The 21,394-nt window shown below is 52.9% G+C and overlaps 1 protein-coding gene across 17 annotated transcripts; it reads left to right on the forward strand.

Moving 5' to 3' along the window:
- Window positions 1–1,793: 1,793 nt before the first annotated feature.
- STK11IP (serine/threonine kinase 11 interacting protein) lies at window positions 1,794–20,315 on the forward strand. Of its 17 annotated transcripts, none has more exons than XM_009444388.5 (25): window positions 1,794–1,883; window positions 2,079–2,165; window positions 5,230–5,435; window positions 5,638–5,712; window positions 5,985–6,080; window positions 6,465–6,572; window positions 6,702–6,773; window positions 9,614–9,740; window positions 9,962–10,065; window positions 10,201–10,296; window positions 10,482–10,523; window positions 10,718–10,864; window positions 11,059–11,143; window positions 12,051–12,434; window positions 12,587–12,792; window positions 13,101–13,217; window positions 13,367–13,544; window positions 15,617–15,847; window positions 15,968–16,071; window positions 17,141–17,238; window positions 17,612–17,790; window positions 18,021–18,102; window positions 18,336–18,406; window positions 18,954–19,201; window positions 19,910–20,315. In XM_009444388.5, exons 2-25 carry the CDS (start codon window positions 2,105–2,107, stop codon window positions 20,057–20,059), a joined length of 3,267 nt encoding a protein of 1,088 aa, XP_009442663.1. In that variant the 5' UTR covers window positions 1,794–1,883; window positions 2,079–2,104; the 3' UTR covers window positions 20,060–20,315. The 17 variants fall into 17 exon arrangements, 10 of the variants coding, with proteins under 10 accessions (XP_009442663.1, XP_016806069.1, XP_516112.4 ...); XR_678683.5 differs by having other exon boundaries at window positions 1,826–1,909; window positions 18,336–18,731; window positions 18,883–19,201; XR_010149895.1 differs by having other exon boundaries at window positions 1,826–1,909; window positions 18,336–18,731; window positions 19,573–20,315.
- The last annotated feature ends 1,079 nt before the right edge of the window (window positions 20,316–21,394 follow it).

Here is a 21,394-nt window from a genome sequence, read left to right on the forward strand (position 1 = left end):
AATGGCTACCCAAAGAGCCAGGGAAAACTTGCTTTTAATGCTTAGATTCTATGAAAAATGGACAGCCTGCAGTAATGTGGTTGGGCAAAAAGTGTGCCACTTAATAGTAACAGACAGCAGCTGGAAACCCAACAAGGTCTTTCTGTGTAGCATTCCTTCCTCCCAGGTATGAGGCAGGATCTCTTCCAGAATGAGGGTCTTACGGCCTACTATCAGACAAGGTAGGCCAGAGAAGTTCTTTACGGCCAGCTTGTTTTTTGGACTGAGTTTCCCTCCTGTTGCCCAGTCTGGAGTGCAATGGCGTGATTTCGGTTCACAGCAACCTCTGTCTCCCGGGTTCAAGCGATTCTCCTGCCTCAGCCTCCCGAATAGCTGGGATTACAGGCATGCACTACCACGCCCGGCTAATTTTGTATTTTTAGAAGACACAGGGTTTCTCCATGTTGGTTGGGCTGGTCTCGAACTCCCGACCTCTGGTGATCCGCTGGCCTCGGCCTCCCAAAGTGCTGGGATTACAGGCGTGAGCCACCGCGCCAGGCCACGGCCAGCTCTTACGTAGAAAGGTGGGGGAAGTTTAGGTTTTATGGCTGGCTTTGGGGGAGAGGGCTTCTAGTTTCTGTGACTCATCTTGGGGAAGAGGAATTCCGGTTTCTATGGCTTGCCTTGGGGAAGAAAGAAGGCTGGGAGACAGGAGGGCAGGAAAAGGTCGGAGAGACTGTGCCTGAGGCCTTCCAGTCTCTTTTAGTTCAAAATAGTCAGCACACCAAAGCGCCGTATTTTGGGGTATTGTTTTTCTGAGCTCAACACTGCTTCGGATGTATCTCCACTTACTTTATTTAACCTAAAAGGCTTTCAGCTCAGAGCACAAGTAGTATGCCATGAATGCGAAATTGTGTGGTTCAAATATTCAAAATATTTGAAATATTTGCCATTTCAAATATTTTGTCTTTAGAAAATAAAATCTTTCAAATCTGGCAACTGGGGATAAAGATGACTATGACCCTATTCCTCCTTTCAACTGGCTTAGGATTCATTTTGATTTTCCTCTGTAGAAATGGGGCGCTTCATGAAAGAAACTCTCCCTGAAAACCAGGAATTCTGTTAAAAGACCTTTTTGCTAATCTAGTTCAGTAGTTGACGTTAGCATTTGACGGGGAGCCTGGTGAAAGCTATCATGAGAATTCGGAAGCAAGAAACTGGCAGTCCTGGCGCTACTGGTTACTAATTGAACGAACTTCGCAAGTAACCTAGCCTCTGTGAACCTGTTCTCATTTTCAAACGCGGTTGAATAACTACTTTTCAACTAGGATGTTATGAAAGGTAATAGGGTAAAGACAAAGGACTAGGTTCGCGTGGAGCCCAGTACTGCTGAAGGAAAGATACACGAGTTTGGAGGGAGTCTAAGGAAAAGGAGGCAAAGGACCCCGGAGGTTATATCCTCGGTAGCCTCAGCTTTTACACGATCTAAGTCCATCCTACGGCGAATACGCTCTCCTTTCACTGGAAAATGACTGTTTGCTTTGAAAAAATTTTTATCTAACAAAGCTCCATTTCTCTAAACTTTGCTTCCCCGCCCAGTTTGCAAACGAGTCAGGGTTTCCTCACCGGCGCGGTAGGCTCGCCGAAAGCCAAGCGGGAGCCCCAGGCTGCGCAGGGCGGGGGAATAATGGGAGCCCAGCTCCGGGCCAGGAAGCCCAGGGAACCACTGCAGCCACCACCGCGGTCAGGAGACAGCCCCCGCACCGCCCCTTTTCGATTCGTTTGCATAACCTACGGCGCGGTTTCCGGCGGCAGAGGCATGTTTTCCGGTCGTCCCTTGGCTCGCTTTTCTTCCGGGGCGGGACTTCCTTTCCATCATTGATAGGCGCCGGGCAGCTGAGCTGGTAGGAGGACCAGACGGGGAGGTTCGGTATGTCTGACCAGGACTTATGTTCCTCGAAAGGGCGGCCAGGAGGATGCTCTTCCTCTCTTTCCTTGCTCGCCTTTTTCTCCGCATGACGCCTCGGTTTGCGCGGACGCCGTGGGCTTTTGGCACTACCGCCCACCTGAGGCTCTTCCGCTTCCTCTTTCCCCCCCAGGCTCCGCCCCCCAGCGTCCCGTGGCCATGACGACCGCTCAGAGGGACTCCCTGGTGTGGAAGCTCGCGGGGTTGCTGCGGGAGTCCGGTGAGTGGACTTCCGGTTGGGCTGGGCCTCGGACCTCGGACGAGGTAGGGGTGGTGCTTTCTGGAGACACGCCCTGAGAGTCATGGAGTTACGACTGGTAGGGTCACCAGGTGTCAGAGTTCAATTTCTTTACTTTTCCCAGGTTTGTTCGCCCGTACAGTGTCCTTTGCCTGTGATAGCCTAAACTCTAGCCGTCTTTTGAGGCCAAAGGGCGGTATCCCTCCCTCCGTGCCTTCTGACACTGTCAGAAGGAAGTGATCATTACCTGACTAAAAGCCCCTCAGGACCAGGGACTGATCTCGATCATAATCATTATTGTGTAGCAAGGTACTAAGTACAGTAGATAGAAGCACGAGATTTGGAGTCGGACCCACTTGGGTTGGAATATCAACCCTCTTTCAAACTTGCCATACTGTTTCCTGAGGCTCAGTTTTCCTCACAGATTGGCATAGTGATTGTACTTAACATTTGTGGGGATTCGTTTTAATTCATGTATTTAGTACAATGCCTGCAAGTATAGTAACTGCTTACAGTTGGGAGCTATTGTTATTGTAATGATTTCCCTGATGCTTGGCACTGTGCCTGGGCATAGTGGAGCCACAGTAGTTGTTGAATACTTGGTTGGCATTAGTTGTGGTAGAAAAAGCCTTGGCTTTGAGATCAGATAGGAGAAGTAACTTCCTACCAATTATATGATCTCCATCAAGATTTTTCACTTTTTTGAACCTCAATTTTCATATCTGTAAGATGGGGTTAATAGTGCTTCTCTTTGAGAGATTCTGAGAAGGTTTGAATGAGATACCAAAGTCATCTGGTACATACTACAGTTAATGTTAGCTGTCCTCCATCACTCCATGCTCCTATTGACGATATCTGTGGAAGCTCTCTTTATAGCAGTTTTCTTTTCTTTCTTTTCTTTTTTTTGAGACAGAGTCTTGCTGTGTCACCCAGGCTGGAGTGCAGTGGCGCAATCTCAGCTCACTGCAACCTCCACCTCCTGGGACGAAGTGATTCTCCTGCCTCAGCCTCCTGAGTAGCTGGGACTACAGGTGTGCACCACCATGACCGGCTAATTTTTGTATTTTTAGTAGAGACAGGGTTTCACCATGTTGGCCAGGTTGGTCTTGAACTCCTGACCTCAAGTGATTAACCTGCCTTGGCCTCCCAAAGTGCTAGGATTAAAGTCGTGAGCCACAGCACCTGGCCAGTAGCAGTTTTATTTCCTGGCTTGTATTGATAACTTTGCAAATGTCTTATATCCTTCTCTGGGAGGAGACAACTAGGAGGCCCTTTGAACGTGGGAAGAGTCCTTGAACCATGTCTGTATCTATCCTCAGTGTCTAGTACATACAGAATCCTTCATGTCAGGTTGTAGGACTTGTTAATTTATTCAGTGATGAATAGTGGGTGTGTGAATGTGTGACTACAAGGAGGTAGCAGGAGAAGAGCTTTGTGGCAGCAGAATAGTTTTGTATCTTGATTGCGTGGCTGCAGGAATTTATATAAACAGCATATAGCTATATATACATATTGTACCAACATCAGTGTCCTGAATTTTTTTTTTTTTTTTTGAGACGGAGTCTCGCTCTGTCACCCAGGCTGGAGTGCAGTGGTATGATCTCGGCTCACTGCAACCCCTGCCTCCCTCCCAGGTTCAAGTGATTCTTCTGCCTCAGCCTCCCGAGTAGCTGGGACTACAGGCATGCACCACCATGCCCTACTAATTTTTGTATTTTTAGTAGAGACGGGGTTTCACCATATTGGCCAGGCTGGTCTTTAACTCCGGACCTCGTGATCCACCCGCCTTGGCCTCCCAAAGTGCTGGGATTACAGGCGCGAGCCACCGCGCCTGCCCTTTGTTTTTTTTTTTGTTTGTTTGTTTTTTTTTTTTTTTTTTTTGAGATGGAGTCTACCTCTGTCGCCCAGGCTGGAGTGCAATGGCTCAATCTCGGCTCACTGCAACCTCTGCCTCCTGGCTTCCAGCTGTTCTCTGGCCTCAGCCCCTCGAGTAGCTGGGATTACAGGCGCATGTCGCCATGCCCAGCTGAGAATATTTGTATTTTTGGTAGAGACGAGGTTAGAGTCGTAGAATAATTTTTTGTGTTTTTAGTGGAGACAGGGTTTCACCATGTTGGCCAGGTTGGTCCTGAACTCCTGACCTCAAGTGATTAACCTGCCTTGGCCTCCCAAAGTGCTGGGATTACAGGCCTGAGCCACGGCGCCCAGCTCAGTGTCCTGACTTTGATATTGTACTATAGCTATATAAAATGTAACCATTAGGGAAAACTGGGTAAAGGATACAAGGGACCTTTCTGTACTATTTCTGCAACATTCTTTGACTCCATACTTATTATATTTTTTAAGCCAAAAAAGCATTCCTTCATGCCTAGCTTGTAGCTGTACTTTTTTAGGTGCAGTGATGAATACCAGAGTGATCAAAAGATGCCCTCAAGGATGAAAGTCTCATTAGAGAGAGCAGTTTTAACAGACAGCAGTAACAATGCCTTAGTGCTATAATGAATAGTTATTCTATGACATACTTTTTAGTATTGTTTGAAAGTTTCTACAGATGTGCTTTGCAATCAGAAAAAGAAAGAAAGATAAAACTTCCAATTAACTTTTATGTAATAATGAGTGACTGCAATATGAAAATTCAGCAGTATTACTTCTTGAGGCGGCTTCCTGGAGGAGGCTGGTCTCAAGCTAGGCGGTGGAAGGGGGTGTCTCATAACAAGAGAGAACTGTGAACCAAGCTGGCTGTATTTCCAGCACTGTCAGTAGATGAGGCTCTTTTGAGCAGAAGGTGAAAGAAAATTTGGAAGAGTTGGTTGGAGTTGTGTAGCCAAGCAGTCTCATCAGGCTGAATGAAATGGTAGGACTTTTTTTGAAGATGAGGGGAGCCATTGAATGCTTTTGAGCTGAGAAGGAGATAGAAAATTTGATCCTGCAATAGAAGATCTACAATATGGATTGGAGTGGGTATATTTTGGCATCATAGAGCCTTAGAATAAAGAGAAAAATCTTTTCACTGTGTCTTCCCTCCTGTCTGCCCCTTTTTCTGCAGGGGATGTGGTCCTGTCTGGCTGTAGCACCCTGAGCCTGCTGACTCCCACACTGCAACAGCTGAACCACGTATTTGAGCTGCACCTGGGGCCATGGGGCCCTGGCCAGACAGGCTTTGTGGCTCTGCCCTCCCATCCTGCCGACTCCCCTGTCATTCTTCAGCTTCAGTTTCTCTTCGACGTGCTGCAGAAAACGCTTTCACTCAAGGTTCTGGGTGTGGGGAAGAGGCAGGATGTGCAAGGAGCCCAAGAGAATGATGGAAGTTGGGGGTAGGGTAGGGGTGCAGAAGTCTGCAGTGCCAGGATCCAGAGGGTGTCAGATGTACCAGTGGTTGTGCTAAGGAAGGAATGTTGAGGGCAGGGAGATCTGCCGTGCCTCAGTAAATTGAGTTTTTTTTTTTTTTTTTCAGCTGGTCCATGTTGCTGGTCCTGGCCCCCCAGGGCCCATCAAGATTTTCCCCTTCAAATCCCTTCGGCACCTGGAGGTATGGGGACACGGGGGGATGTTGGTGCACAGCACCCAACTTGAGGCAGCCCCTTGGGGATGGGAAAGAGAAGAGCCTCTTTGGTGAGGAGGCCAGGCCTGAGTATACCCATTGCTCTGCAGTCATGTGATATCCACTGTCTTTCCATTTACTGCTTCCCTAAACCATAGCTGGGCTTTGTGGTCTTCTCCCTCCTCCTAACTAGGGGATGGGGATGAGGTCTTTGTCTTCTGTGGGGTTCTGCCTTCCTCCCTCCCCTTTCCTTGTCCCAGCTCCGAGGTGTTCCCCTCCACTGTCTACATGGCCTCCGAGGCATCTACTCCCAGCTGGAGACCCTGATTTGCAGCAGGAGCCTCCAGGCATTAGAGGTAAGGAGAGTGAGGGGTGAGCTCAGACACCTCAACTTGAGAGATGTAGAAAACCAAGCTCTGATGTTCTCCCCTCTCTGCAGCTCTCCCTGCCTCCTGCTTCCCTCTAGACAGTGTCCTCACTCCCTGTCTGTGTTCCCGCAGCACTCTGTAACTGCCTGTATATTTATAGTCGTACCTACCATATTATATTACATATTCTAGTGTCTACCTTCCCACTGTCCCTACAGTGAGTTCTTGGGTCAGGGACCTGGGCTTTAAGCCTGTATCTTCAGATGGAGTTCAGTGTATAAAAAATGAATGAGTGACTGGGTGGTAGAGCTTGGCCTTGGCATAGGGAGGAAGGGGAGCGTGGGGTAATGAAGCACCCATCTGTCTGCTCAGGAGCTCCTCTCAGCCTGCGGTGGCGACTTCTGCTCTGCCCTCCCTTGGCTGGCTCTGCTTTCTGCCAACTTCAGCTGCAATGCACTGACCGCCTTAGACAGCTCCCTGGTGAGTGCCTCAGAGGGAAGAGGGTTTCGAGGAAGGGCAAGGCCAGGCCTTTGGGGAGGAGGGCCAGCTGGTTGACCAGATAGTATTGTAGTGAACATCGATTCTCTGCCTCCTCCCCGTCTCTCTCAGCGCCTCTTGTCAGCTCTGCGTTTCTTGAACCTAAGCCACAATCAAGTCCAGGACTGTCAGGGATTCCTGATGGTGAGTATGGGCAGTTTGGCAGCTGGCACACCATGGGTCTTTGATTGCTCTGCTCTCACTCTCTCTCCTTGACCAGCTTTTACTCCCACCTTGCTCTTGCCATGAGGGTGGAGCTGCATTCTGGGAGATAGCACTGCTTAGACACTAGCATCAGACAAACCAGAGTTCATATCTCAACTTCTAATACCTGTGCAACTTTGAGCAAGTTAGTTACCTCTTGGTTTTTTTACCTGTAAAGTAGAAATCACAAGAGTACCTGGTTGTTTTTTTTTTTTTTTTTTTTTTGAGACAGAGTCTCGCTCTGTCACCCAGGCTGGAGTGCAGTGGCGCAATCTCAGCTCACTGCAACCTCTGCCTCCCAGGTTCAAGCAATTCTCCTGCTTCAGCCTCCCAAGTAGCTGGGATTACAGGCACGTGTCAACACACCTGGCTAATTTTTGTATTTTTAGTAGAGATGGGGTTTCACCATGTTGGTCAGGCTGGTCTTGAACTGCTGACCTCAAGCAATTCACCTGTCTTGGCCTCCCAAAATGCTGGGATTACAGGCATGAGCCACCATGCCCGGCTGAATACCTGCTTTTATAGTATTAAAATGATTGTGAAGAAGTACCCAATGTTGCTTAGTCTAGTGCCTAGCTCAGAAACTGGTAGCTTTTGTGATTATGATGAAGAACCTTTCTTCTGGGTCCTCCCATCCACCTGTCAGAGATAAAGCCGAACTAGTTAAAGTGGTAAGGACAGATTTTTTTTTTCTTTTTTTTTTTGAGGCAGAGTCTTGCTCTGTCACCCAGGCTAGAGTGCAGTGGTGTGATCTTGGCTCACTGCAAACTCCACCTCCTGGGTTCAAGCAATTCTCCTGCCTCAGTCTCCCGAGTAGCTGGGATTACAGGTGCCCGCCATCATGCCCAGCTAATTTTTGTATTTTTTAGTAGAGATGGGGTTTCACCATCTTAGCCAGGCTGGTCTTGAACTCCTGACCTCATGATCTGCCCGCCTCAGCCTCCCAAAGTGCTGGGATTACAGGTGTGAGCCACTGTGCCCGACCAAGTAAGGACAGATTTTTTATCAGTGATAAACTATTGCAGCGGGGAAGAGGGTGCAACCTGAACTGAACGCCACTTCAATTTGTGCAGAGGTGACTGGGCATTTTAAAAGGAGATCGAGGGAATAGGAAGGGGAACTGTGAGGGCTTGAGCAGAGTAAGGGAAGTGGAAATGTACGAAAAGCAGAAGTGGAGGTTGGTTCACATGAAGCCCTTCTGGGTTTGCTAAAAGTTAGGCTCCTACCTTCCCACAGAGACTGGGAGACGGGAGCCCTGTCATCAGGTGTTGGCTAGAACAAATGGGAAATTCTTTTGGCAGCCTTTACTTTTCCCAGGCAGGAGCTTAAGGGGGCTAGAGTCACCATTCTAGGGATGCATCCTTGAGATGTTAGAACTTTGCTGTTTTTGTTCAGGTTTTTTACTGTGGGGGTTGGAGGAGTCAACAAAAATAATTTGTGTTGAATTTTGTTGAACTTGTGCTGAACAAGTCTGCAGTTCTTAACAGGCCAAAGTTGAGGCCTAGTCAAAAAGAAGGCCCAGAGGAGCCTGAGTAGGGTTTGATCAAGGTGAGAACCTCCTCTAATTCAGGGAAAGAAGAGACACTCCTCTTTCCCCTGAACAATATAAATCCTTTTCTTCCTTGATCACCTTTTGTTCACTAAAAACCAACTGAGCCATTTATTGGGACTTGGTAGTGGATGAGTTTTGCTGGATGGTGAGAGTGACCAGGCATTTAATGGGGGACATTTCTACGGAAACAAAAAAGGAAACAAAGATGAATGGTTGGAGCAGACTATAAATCCATTTTCTGAGTCCAGAGGGCAGCCAGTTGAGATTTCTAGGCGTTGAGCTCTATGTTTCTTTAGATGGTGGAATGAGGATAGCAGTGGCAACCGATGGATTTCTTCGTCTGTAGTTTGAATGTTTGTGGTGACGGCATAGACAGTGTTGCAGTCATGGTTATTTCCCTGAACAGAGCCTGGAAGATACAGAAGTGTCAGTGGACTTTTTTTCCATTTTTTTTTTTTTTTTAATGAGACAGAGTTTCGCTCTTGTTACCCAGGCTGGAGTGCAATGGCACGATCTCGGCTCACCGTAACCTCTGCCTCCCGGGTTCAAGCGATTCTCCTGCCTCAGCCTCCCAAGTAGCTGGGATTACAAGTGTGTGCCACCACGCCCAGCTAATTTTTGTATTTTTAGTAGAGACGGGGTTTCACCATGTTGGCCAGGCGAGTCTCGAACTCCTGGCCTCAAGTGATCCCCCCTCTTTGGCCTCCCAGAGTGCTGGGATTACAGGCGTGAGCCACTGCACCTGGCCGGCTGGGCATTTTAAAAGGGGGCCGGTGGGGGAGTGGGCAGGGGAATGGTAGGGCCTTGAGCAGAGCTGGGGGAGTGGAAATCAGGTTGGTCCACATGAAACCCATCTGAGTTTGCTAACTAACTGGCACTTACCAAAATAAGGCCCTTACCCTTTCACAGAGACTGGGAGACGGGGCCCTATCTTCAGGAGTTGGCTGAAACAAATGGGAAATTCTTTTGGCAGCTTTGACTTTTCCCAGGCAGGAATTTAAGGGGGTTGGAGTTGCCATGCTCAGGCTGTGGCCTTGAACTGTTAGGAACAGTGCTGGTGTTGTTCAAGTCTTTTAATGTGGGAGGAGGGGTGGATGAAATCATTTGTGCTGAGTGTGTGCACTTTTATATAGGCCAAGGTTGAGGCCTAGTCCAGAAGAGGTCTCAGAGGACCCTGGCTAGAGTTTGCTCAACGAGAGAATCTTTTTCTCCCCCGTACCCCTGCCAGGATTTGTGTGAGCTCCACCATCTGGACATCTCCTATAATCGCCTGCATTTGGTGCCAAGAATGGGACCCTCAGGGGCTGCTCTGGGGGTCCTGATACTGCGAGGCAATGAGCTTCGGAGCCTGCATGGTGAGTAGGGGTGTGTGATGGGGCAAGCATGGAGGGGAAGGGGGAGAGTGAGGCTGGGGCTGGCCTGGGGACCATGTGCTTCTAGAGCCTTGAGAGGGCTTATGGGGAGTGCAGGGGTGCTCCGGCCGATCTTTCTGCTGCACCCTCCCCCAGTGCATGCACCACACTCACTTGCGTGTACTCATCCACATGCTCTTCCTTCCTTCTTGCGTCCACCCCAGGCCTAGAGCAGCTGAGGAATCTGCGGCACCTGGATTTGGCATACAACCTGCTGGAAGGACACCGGGAGCTGTCACCACTGTGGCTGCTGGCTGAGCTCCGCAAGGTGAGATGGGAATGCATCAGGGGCCTGGAAACCACCCTTGCACCTACCCCCGCATGCTGGTTTGGTCAGTGCCTTCTTCACACAGGGAGGGCCAGGGCCCCAGGCCCTCCTCATTCTCCCCTTCCTGCCCCTCAGCTCTACCTGGAGGGGAACCCTCTTTGGTTCCACCCTGAGCACCGAGCAGCCACTGCCCAGTACTTGTCACCCCGGGCCAGGGATGCTGATACTGGCGTGAGTGATCGTCCTGTGTCCACTCTGCTTCCCCTTTCCTGCCCAGTCCTCCCCGACCTTGCACCCTCTTGCCATCCCTGGGTGAGGGGCCAAGGACCTGGACCCTGCTTACTGTGTTCTTAATACCTGGAACTCAGCAGGATGGGCCTACCACATACTCCCTCCCCCTTTTTGTCTTTGCTCAGTTCCTTCTCGATGGCAAGGTCTTGTCGCTGACAGATTTTCAGGTCGGTGTGGTTGGGGGGCGAGGACTGTTGGGGGAAGACATGAAGGGAGGGCGCTGGGGAGAGAACAGAGGGCTGGCTGGTGACAGGGTCTTCCTGGTCAGTGGAAAGTAGGGTCCTGCCTTTTGGCTGGCTTGGGCAAGGCAGAGGTGCTCCCAGGCTCCAACCTCTCTCTCCTTCCTGTCGTCACGTGCCAGACTCACACATCCTTGGGGCTCAGCCCCATGGGCCCACCTTTGCCCTGGCCAGTGGGGAGTACTCCTGAAACCTCAGGTGGCCCTGACCTGAGTGACAGCCTCTCCTCAGGGGGTGTTGTGACCCAGCCCCTGCTTCATAAGGTTAAGGTAAGCAGCGTCCTCCGCTGCCTTGTGCCTGCGGTTGGGTGTCTCTCCGGGGACTCTGGGCTACAGTGGGCAGGGAATGGTAGGAACTGTGCTTGCACGTGGTCGGGGTTTCTTTGATAGGTTGGATGGCCAGCCATGGATGGCAGGGCTGGAGGCTTGGCTTTCACAGAACTTCTTCCCTCCACCAACCTCAGAGCCGAGTCCGTGTGAGACGGGCAAGCATCTCTGAACCCAGTGATACAGACCCGGAGCCCCGAACTCTGAACCCCTCTCCGGCTGGTAAGTCAGCTTCATCCCACTAACCTCTCTCGTCCCCATCGAGCTCACTCTAATTTTTAAGTTAGAGTGAAGATCTGCTGGAAGAAATGTTATTTTTTGTTGGGGTAGAGTATTATAGAGGGCTTCTTAGTCTTTTTTCTTTTCTTTTAGTTTAGGGAAAGGAGAAGACTGCTTCTGGGAGCATTTTGAAAACTTCGAGGAACATTAATTTTGTGGGGTGTCAAGAGATCATGTAGGCCAGGTGCAGTGGCTTACATCTGTAATCCCAGCACTTTGGGAGGCCGAGGTGGGAGGATTGCCTGAGCCCAGGAGTTTGAGACCAGCCTGGGCAACATAGAGAGATGTCCATTTCTACAAAAAAACTTTTAAATTAGCCTGACGTGGTGGTGTGCGCCTGTAGTCCTAGCTACTTGGGAGGCTGAGGCAGGAGGATCGCCAGAGCCTGATAGTTCAAGGTTGCAGTGAGCTGTGATCATGCCACTGCACTCTAACCTGGTGACAGAGTAAGACCTTATCTCTTAAAAAAAAAAGTAAAAAACCCCAAAACAAAAGAAAGTGTATATGTATATATATAAAATAATAGGATCGTGGCCAGAGAAGTTTGAGAAATGTGAGGTTGAAGAGAAATAGGTGTGTCAGCTGCCGGCCGTCTCGGGCCCTTCAGGATGCTGTCATGTATGCTGAGTCTCCGGAAGTAGCATAGGATGCGCAGCTTGGATTGCATGTGACCACAGTGTTCCATAGGACACGCTTTAGTACATGCCACGGAGGGGGCGCCTGTAGCCTCCCTTGCCCGTGTCCCCATACACAGCCCATCGCCCCCTCATCGCTGAGGAGCACCATTGAAGGATTTGGGGCCATCTGTGTGGGGCAGGCTTGCTCAGTTCTGGGTTCCCCTCCTGCCTAGGATGGTTCGTGCAGCAGCACCGGGAGCTGGAGCTCATGAGCAGCTTCCGGGAACGGTTCGGCCGCAACTGGCTGCAGTACAGGAGTCACCTGGAGCCCTCCGGAAACCCTCTGCCGGCCACCCCCACTACTTCTGCCCCCAGTGCACCTCCAGCCAGCTCCCAGGGCCCCGACACTGCACCCAGACCTTCACCCCCGCAGGAGGAAGCCAGAGGCCCCCAGGAGTCACCACAGAAAATGTCAGAGGAGGTCAGGGCGGAGCCACAGGAGGAGGAAGAGGAGAAGGAGGGGAAGGAGGAGAAGGAGGAGGGGCAGATGGTGGAACAGGGAGAAGAGGAGGCAGGAGAGGAGGAAGAAGAGGAGCAGGACCAGAAGGAAGTGGAAGGTGAGCCCTTTGTGGGCTGGGGCGAGCTGAGGCCAGGGGCCCTTGGGATGTTTGTGAGTGGTGGGGTCTGGCGGGTGGAGGGCCAGTTCGGGGGAGGGCGGAGTGTGGGTACTTTCCCTCCCTGCAGGCCTTCTCTCTTTGTCTCTCCACAGCGGAACTCTGTCGCCCCATGTTGGTGTGTCCCCTGGAGGGGCCTGAGGGCGTACGGGGCAGGGAATGCTTTCTCAGGGTCACTTCTGCCCACCTGTTTGAGGTGGAACTCCAAGCAGCTCGCACCCTGGAGCGACTGGAGCTCCAGAGTCTGGAGGCAGCTGAGATAGAGCCGGAGGCCCAGGCCCAGAGGTCGCCCAGGCCCACGGTGAGTGGGGTGTGGCAGGGTCTCTGGAGGAGCCAGTTATGGGAACATGGCTGTTGTGTGCCCTGCACTGGGCTGGGCATTTCCTACAGTCTCTCCTTGGCACTAGGAGCCGAGGAGGGGAGCCTCAGAGGTTGCAAGCACTCGGGAAGCTGGGCTGAGGAGCAGGGATTCTGTGCTGGAGCTTGGACGTCAGCACAGGCCTTTGACAGGCTTCAGAGGTCCTGCCATCCTCCGTGCTCTCAGCATCCCCTCATCCCTCTGATCACCGCCCCTGCTGTTTTTCACCCGGTCCCCCTCTTGCTGCGCAGGGCTCAGATCTGCTCCCTGGAGCCCCCATCCTCAGTCTGCGCTTCTCCTACATCTGCCCTGACCGGCAGTTGCGTCGCTATTTGGTGCTGGAGCCTGATGCCCACGCAGCTGTCCAGGTGATGGCGCCCAGAGTGGGGGCCCAGGAGGCTGTGGGGATTAAGAGAGCCAGAGGGGAGTGGCAGCAGGCCTGAGGGCCAGGGGCCTGTGGGAGGTGTCCGTCTGGGGTCCGCCTGCTCACAGCTGCCTCTGATCCACCCTCTGTCAGGAGCTGCTTGCCGTGTTGACCCCAGTCACCAATGTGGCTCGGGAACAGCTTGGGGAGGCCAGGGACCTCCTGCTGGGTAGATTCCAGTGTCTACGCTGTGGCCATGAGTTCAAGCCAGAGGAGCCCAGGCTGGGATTAGACAGTGAGGAAGGCTGGAGGCCTCTGTTCCAAAAGACAGGTACAAGTCCTGCCCTTGACCTCTCTGCCCACACGCCTCCCCTGTTCCAGGGAAAGTGGCTCTGTGTAGGGGAGTGTGAACGGGGAGCCTTAGGGAGAAGGGGCTAGAGTGGAGAGCAGTTGTTCTGCCTGGAGGAAAAAGAAAACCGTCTGCCTGCTGCATTTACAAAAAGGAAAACAGAAAAAAAGAAGAAACTATATCCTGTTTTTTTTGTTTTTTTTTTTAACTCTGAAAGTCAGGAAATGCAATCTCTGTAACTGTGCTTAAACATACTCATTATTTTTTCATAACTTGAAGGCTTGTTGTGTTGGGGTTTTTTTGGCTGATATTTCAGACACTACATAAAACCTAATGAGCCCTCACTGCAGTATCGGATTGTGGTGCTGCCTCTGCCAGCAAGTGTAGCTGTTGAGTGAAATGCTCGGGGAGTTGGCTTGGTTTATCCTTCCCGGCTGACCTTGGAAGGTACATAATGTCCTGTGGCATTTCTTCATGCGCTAGTCCTTAAAACAAGAATTGTTTCCATTGTAGACCAGTCAGCACTATCTTTGAAGAAGACATTGAAGAAGAAATAAATATTCTTGATAACAGCTCTGTGGAAATGCCAGAATTTTATTAGACGGTTTTCTCTTCTTGGCGGCAGCTGGAGCAGGGGTTTAGATTTTATTCAGAAAATGGAGCCCTGCTCCATTCCCCACTGTGGACTGGCCTGGGCATGCAGCCTTAGCGACACAGCGCAAACAGAAACAGCCCCCAGCCCCTCCCGGACCCTGGCTGTACACCATGAGGTGCTGGGGTCTCTGGAGCCTCTTCCATGGTGGCGTTATTAATGAACATTACTGTGGGCTCTGTTCTCCTTTAATTTTTTTTTTCTTTTTTTTTGAGACGGAGTCTCGCTCTGTCGCCCAGGCTAGAGTGCAGTGGCACAACCTTGGCTCACTGCAAGCTCTGCCTTCCGGGTTCATGCCATTCTTCTGCCTCAGCCTCGCAAGTAGCTGGGACTACAGGCGCCGGCCACCACACCCACCTAATTTTTTGTATTTTTAGTAGAGACGGGGTTTCACCGTGTTAGCCAGGATGGTCTCAGTCTCCTGACCTCGTGATCTGCCCACCTTGGCCTCCCAAAGTGCTGGGATTACAGGCGTGAGCCACCACACCCGGCCAACCGTTCTCCTTTCACTTGCACCTCAGTTACCTCCTCTGAACAAAGAAGGGAATGAACTCACCCCATGGTGCTGTTACGCTATTTAAATATGACAGTAAGGCACCAAGCAGAGGGCCTGGCACAACACAAATGTCTCCTGTAAATGGTAGCTGCTGCCGTTGCCCCCAGCTGTATGGTCCTGGGCAGCGTGTGTAAATGATTTAATATTTTCTTTCCTCTTTGCAAAATGAGATAGGGAGAGTTTCTCTGGTGATGAAATGCGATCATACTGGCATAGGAGGTAGCACATGCCCAGCACAGTGTAGCTGCTCAGAGTGCTGCCTCTCTCATTGCTGATCCATGTCCTGATTCCTTCCCAGCTTCCTGACACTAAGAATGAGTATAAGATAGATGCTATTGTCATCCCTGTTTTATAGACGAGGAGCCAGGCTCACAGAGCTTAGATGACTTGCCCATGATTACAGAGCCATTAATTGATGGAGCCTGGAATTGGACCGAAATTTGGCAACAGAGTTCTCTCTGCCTTTCCAGACCTGTTGATTTTGGTCTTTCAGACGTTGCTAGGAGAGCCCTGAAGTACTTGATCAGCCCAAGTCTGTAAGAGGGCATAAGAGCAGGTCCTGGTTGTGTTTGGCCCAGTCTGAGAGGGCCTAGAGTTAGAAGGTAGAGTGCACTTTGAGGAGTTTGCGGGCCAGCGTTAGCTCATCCCTCCCTGGGATGGGGAGTGATCAGTTGGCAGCTGTGCCGGGAGAGGGAGCTGGTGGCCTGGGGCGTGGTGGTTGTGTATGAAGCTGGAGGCTTGGGCTCAGGGGAGACCTGAGCGTGGGGAAGGAGCATCGTGAGCATGGTGGGAGTTGTGGCACTGTGTGGGGGAGGCTCATGGGGACTGTGTCCATCCTCCCTCCAGAATCTCCTGCTGTGTGTCCTAACTGTGGTAGTGACCACGTGGTTCTCCTCGCTGTGTCTCGGGGAACCCCCAACAGGGAGCGGAAACAGGGAGAGCAGTCTCTGGCTCCCTCTCCGCCTGCCAGCCCTGTCTGCGACCCTCCTGGCCATGGTGACCACCTTGACAGGGCCAAGAACAGCCCACCTCAGGCACCGAGCACCCGTGACCACGGTAGTTGGAGCCTCAGTCCCCGTGAGTATAGGCAAAACAAGACATAGACGAGTTTGGGGAAGGGAAGGGGCACTGATGGGGAGGTGGAGATGGAGCCCAGGGGCTGCCACGGGCAGGCTGATGCCCCCTCATTGCCCTCAGCCCCTGAGCGCTGTGGCCTCCGCTCTGTGGACCACCGACTCCGGCTCTTCCTGGATGTTGAGGTGTTCAGCGATGCCCAGGAGGAGTTCCAGTGCTGCCTCAAGGTCTGTGCTCCCTGACACTGCCCATGCCCCCAGCTGGCCAGGGTGCCCACTCGTTTCCATCACAGCCAACTGAGTCAGATCAAGCACTCTAGAGACCTGATCTGGCTTCTGGTTTCAACCCCAGCAGCTTCTTGCTGTGTGGCCGTGGACACATTCCCTGGTATTTGAGTCCCAGTTGTTGCCTGTCTGCAATGGAGATAACGATGCCTCCCTTACACAGTGGCGTGCGTCAGGGCTCATGTTGAAGCTGCCCAGCCCAGCACCTGGCACTCATCAATGGGGCCTCCTAGCATTATTATAAACACATGATGTCGTTAGGCCTTTGCTGAGCACCTGTTGTGCTAGACACTGAGGATCTACAGATCAATCTTGCCCTTGATCTTACAGTCTGGTGTGAGAAACTGACAATGATTGTGCAATATGCAAATGCTGTAATCGGGCTAAGGCCCTTGAAGGGTTGTCTAGTCCAGCTTGAGTGGGTCAAGGAAGCTTCCTGGGAGGTGATGTCTAAGCTCAGTCTTGAAGGGTAAGTTAAGGAGTATGGAGGAAAAGAATGTCTTAGGTAAAGGAAGCAGCAAATGCATGGAGGCCCGAGAGTGTCGCTGGTGGGGAGAACTGCCCAGGATGAGGGCACCTGGACATGCAGGGCGAGTGGCAGGGGTCCTGAGAGGACTCTGGGGGGCCGGCAGGGGCCAGGTCAGGAGCTGCCTCCTGTGTCTGCCAAGGAGTTTGGACTTGTTTCTGAGGGCCACCGGGAGCCACTGAAGGATTTGAAATGGGGCAGTGATGGTCAGTTTTGTGCCTTAGAACAGTTAGTCTGGCGGAGCGTGGAGGGGGTGAGGAGACAGGCAGGGAAGCCAGCTGCCAAGGCTCTGAGCGGGCAGGGGCTGCAAGGCAGAGAGCGGTGGTGGATGAAGAGGCTGTCGAGTGTGAGGGAAGCTCCATAGACTGGTGGGTGGGCAGTGGGAGGGTCAGGCCGAGGGTGCTGTCCCCAGGAACTCGGCTTTCAGTCTGGCCCCACCTCCCCAGGCCTCTTATCAGGTTTCTCACCAACTTCCTCTTCCCCCAGGTGCCAGTGGCATTGGCAGGCCACACTGGGGAGTTCATGTGCCTTGTGGTTGTGTCTAACCGCAGGCTGTACCTGTTGAAGGTGACTGGGGAGATGCGGTGAGTGAGAGGGGAGATGCAGTGAGTAAGGGGGGAGATGGGGTGAGTTGGGGGGAGATGGGGGAGTGAGGGGGAAGATGGGGTGAGTGAGGGGGGAGATGGGGTGAGTGAGGGGGGAGATGGGGTGAGAGAAGGGGGAGATTGGGTGAGGGGGGAGGTGGGGTGAGTGAGGGGGGAGATGGAATGAGGGGGGAGATGGGGTGAGTGAGGGGGAAATGGGGTGAGGGAGGAGATGGAATGAGGGGGAAGATGGGGTGTGGTGAGCGCACGGGGGTGATGCAGTGAGTGAGGCAGGTGCAGCTGGGGCAGGGCCTCTCTGGGACTCTCACTCCACCCTCACGCTTCTCCATCGCTCTGTCCCCTCTCTCCACAGTGAGCCTCCAGCTAGCTGGCTGCAGCTGACCCTGGCTGTTCCCCTGCAGGATCTGAGTGGCATAGAGCTGGGCCTGGCAGGCCAGAGCCTGCGGCTAGAGTGGGCAGCTGGGGTGGGCTGCTGTGTGCTGCTGCCCCGAGATGCCAGGTGTTGCCGGGCCTTCCTAGAGGAGCTCCTTGGTGAGAGAGGGGAGGGGAAGGCAGGAGGGTGGGCACGAGGGTGGGCAGGGCCTTGGGGCCAAGCTCCCCACCTGGTACCGAGTAGCGGAGACAGAGAGGTAACAGGACTTGTCCCTTGTAGAAGTTTCTGAAATCCAGAAATGTGGAGAATAGGAAGGGATTGAGAGGTGGTGAGTTTAGGCTGGAGGAGAGCAGAGCCTTCTAAAGTTCCCTGGCCTGGCTCTGTCTAGATGTCTTGCAGTCTCTGCCCCCTGCCTGGAGGAACTGTGTCAGTGCCACAGAGGAGGAGGTCACCCCCCAGCACCGGCTCTGGTGAGTCGATAGGAGGCAGAGGCTGGGGTTGCTGCCCAATCCTCTTTCCACAGAGCCCCAGACATGGCCCTGTGCTGAGTAGGTCCTGGGCAGCCACCTGACCTCATGCCATGCCCCTTATGGGCCCCTAGTGTCTCCTCCCAACCCCCTGCAGGGCTTTCTTCCCACTCCTCTCTCTCCAAGTCCTTCCCAACCCCTAGCTGATCTTCCTGTGACTGCCATGTTCCCTCTAGGCCATTGCTGGAAAAAGACTCATCCTTGGAGGCTCGCCAGTTCTTCTACCTTCGGGCGTTCCTGGTTGAAGGTGAAGCCTCTGTGCAGCTGATGCTTCCCTGGTCTCTGTACCCCACCTTGTCACAGGCACTGGCCCACGCGCAGCACCTGTACAGTGCCCTTGCAGCAACTGTCAGTTCCTGGAACCTGGAGAACTTCTCACTCGAGGGCATAGCTGAGTAACAGCCTCAGTGTGCCCTGACCCTCTGGGTGGGGTCAGGAGGCACCCAGGATCCTCAGTTACCCAGAGCCTTTGCTCTCGGGCCCAGGCTTTCTATGAAGTGGAGCAGCGTGGCTGAGTTGGCCCTGCCTCATCAGTCACAGAAGGAGAGGGTGGAGCCTTGTTTCTGAGTAGGGTGGGTGTGGGGCAGTGGGGGGTGGTAGGCCTCAGAGGTATTCCAGAGTAGAGATTCATGGAGCTTGGGAAAGGGAGGGTCTTGGCCCCAGGGGCACAGGCTGCTTTGTGACCCACCTCAGAGTGTGGTTCACACCTCTTCTCCCCTGCAGCACTGGGACGCTGGCCCCAGGGATCTGGGCCCCTCCACGACCTTCCACACTGGATGCCTCTTTCCCTACAGGCCCTTCCACCTGCCTCGTATCCCTGTTGCTGACTCCGTCCACCCTGTTCCTGTTAGACGAGGATGCTGCAGGATCCCCGGCAGAGCCCTCTCCTCCAGCAGCATCTGGCGAAGCCTCTGAGAAGGTGCCTCCCTCGGGGCCGGGTCCTGCTGTGCGTGTCAGGGAGCAGCAGCCACTCAGCAGCCTGAGCTCCGTGCTGCTCTACCGCTCAGCCCCTGAGGACTTGCGGCTGCTCTTCTATGATGAGGTGTGTGTGTGTGTATCTCCAGTGAGAGGGAGGGAGGGGAGATGGTGAGCACAGGTTGGGGCCATGAGGGCAGGGTGGGAAATGGGTCTAGGAACCCTGGGCGTTGGTGGCAGGATGGCACTTACAGATGAGAGAACTAGGGTTGGAGGAACTGGGGGACTCTAGGCTTGGATGAATATCAAGTCAGAGAGGGAGGCAGCTGTAGGCAGGGGAGACACCTGGACTGGGAGCCCAGCCATTTATCTGGGCCACAAGGCTTTCAGTGAGGTTTCCGGCAGCTTTGAGTTGGCAGGATTGGGCCGGTTGTATGCCAGCCGTTTGGCCTTTGTGACCACCACCTGAGGAGATACGGTTACTGGTCCTATTTACAGATGAGGAAGCTGAGGCTTGGGGATGTTAACCAGTTTGCCCAGGCCAAAGTGGTGGAGCTGGGAATTGAATCCACAGTTCCCTGAAATTGAGTCCGCATCTTCTGTACAACAGGGAAGATGAAAAAGACAGGTCCTCTGGAGGCTTTCAGTAAACGTCGGCTGGATTCTGTTTACGAAGCTCAGAGTCAGGATCTTTTATGGGGAGTGACACGGGCCTGGGGAAGGGGAGAGGCACTGAGCCAAGGTGGAGACAGTGAGGCCTTCCCAGAGACCTCCCTTGTACCCACCCTGGTGTGGTCCCCATGAGCCTCGCCTTGCTAACTGCTCGGTCTGCCAGGTGTCCCGGCTGGAGAGCTTTTGGGCACTCCGTGTGGTGTGTCAGGAGCAGCTGACAGCCCTGCTTGCCTGGATCCGGGAACCATGGGAGGAGCTGTTTTCCATCGGACTCCGGACAGTGATCCAAGAGGCGCTGGCCCTTGACCGATGAGGGTCCCACGCTGACCTTGGCCCTGACCTCAGGAGCCACGCTGTAGACATTCCCTCTCCTGGTCTCTGGGTCTGGCTTCCAGGCTCTGGCTGTGGACGTCTTCAGCCTCTGGGTGCTGGCCAGTGAGGCCCCAAATGACCCAGGGCTTAAGGGAGAGGTGAGAGAATGATCTGGCCTCAGGGGACAGGCCACCTGGTCAGGAGGAATATTTTTCCTGCACTTTTTCTCAGGTATCAATAAAGTTGTTTCCAACTCATAGGTCATGTGTGGTACTTAGAGTCACTCATAAGGCCTGCAGTTCCCCTAACCTCTTCTGACAGAAGCTATCCCACCCATCACCTTTCCTGAATGGGCAGCTCCAAGCAGCCTTGTTTGTGCCATGAGACCCCATCTCCAACCCAACTGTGGTCCCAGCATGGGAGATCAAGTAGAGCTCCTGACCCACAGGCACACAGCCCCAAGCTGGCAGTGACTTGTCATGTGGCCTGGCATGGAATTGCTGCCAAACAAGTAGCCGGGCCAGATACGGTCCTGCTCTCTTGAACTTTACATGGGAAGTAGTGAGGACTTCAGGCCATCGCAGAGGGTGTCTGGGGAGAGGGTGTGTGGAGTTGAGTGGTGACCTCTGGTGCTTCCTGCCATTGCCTTCTCAGCACCGCCTCACTCAGCCTGGAGGCCTGGATGGTCAGCCCCACTCTCTCACCTCTTGTCTCCAAGTCTGGCCCCAGTGATTGGTTCAGGAATCCTCATGTGAATTCGTTTGGCTTATGAAGCCCCAGTGCAGGCATTTGACTAGAGCAACCAAGAAGGAGGCAAGTTTCCTCTCAGGGCTGCTGTGAGGATAAGCCTGGAGCTGCTGGCAGTGGGGAGGCGCTTTCCTAAAGTGGAACCATGAGAGAGAGGAAGATGGCCCGGATGGAGAGAGCAGGGCCAGACCCTGGGGATATCTTTGGAGCCCCTGGGTCTAATTGTGCCCAAAGACACAAACCCCTGTGACTTTAGGTAACATGATCTAAAAAAGAAGCCCTCCCCTCCCCGTTTCTATGGCTTAAGCTAATTCGAAGCAAGTATGAGCCACCAAGAGTCCCAACTAAACAAACCCCGACTCCAACTTGAGCTGGGCTGAGATCTGTTTCTTGTACCCAAGAATGAACACAATGGAGATCATTACAGCCACACAGTTGTGCAGAGAGGCTCTGGTTCTTGGTTCCGATTCTGAAGTGAGGCAGAATGATTAATCCAGCTCACTTTTTGTGTCAGGTCTATGGCCTTGACCACTTTGTGACCCGACTGCTTGGTGGGAACAGCAGGACTGGGGCTGTGTCACTGGGGCCT

The sequence above is a fragment of the Pan troglodytes genome, chromosome 13 (genome assembly GCF_028858775.2).
Source record: "Pan troglodytes isolate AG18354 chromosome 13, NHGRI_mPanTro3-v2.0_pri, whole genome shotgun sequence".
Lineage (NCBI taxonomy): Eukaryota > Metazoa > Chordata > Mammalia > Primates > Hominidae > Pan > Pan troglodytes.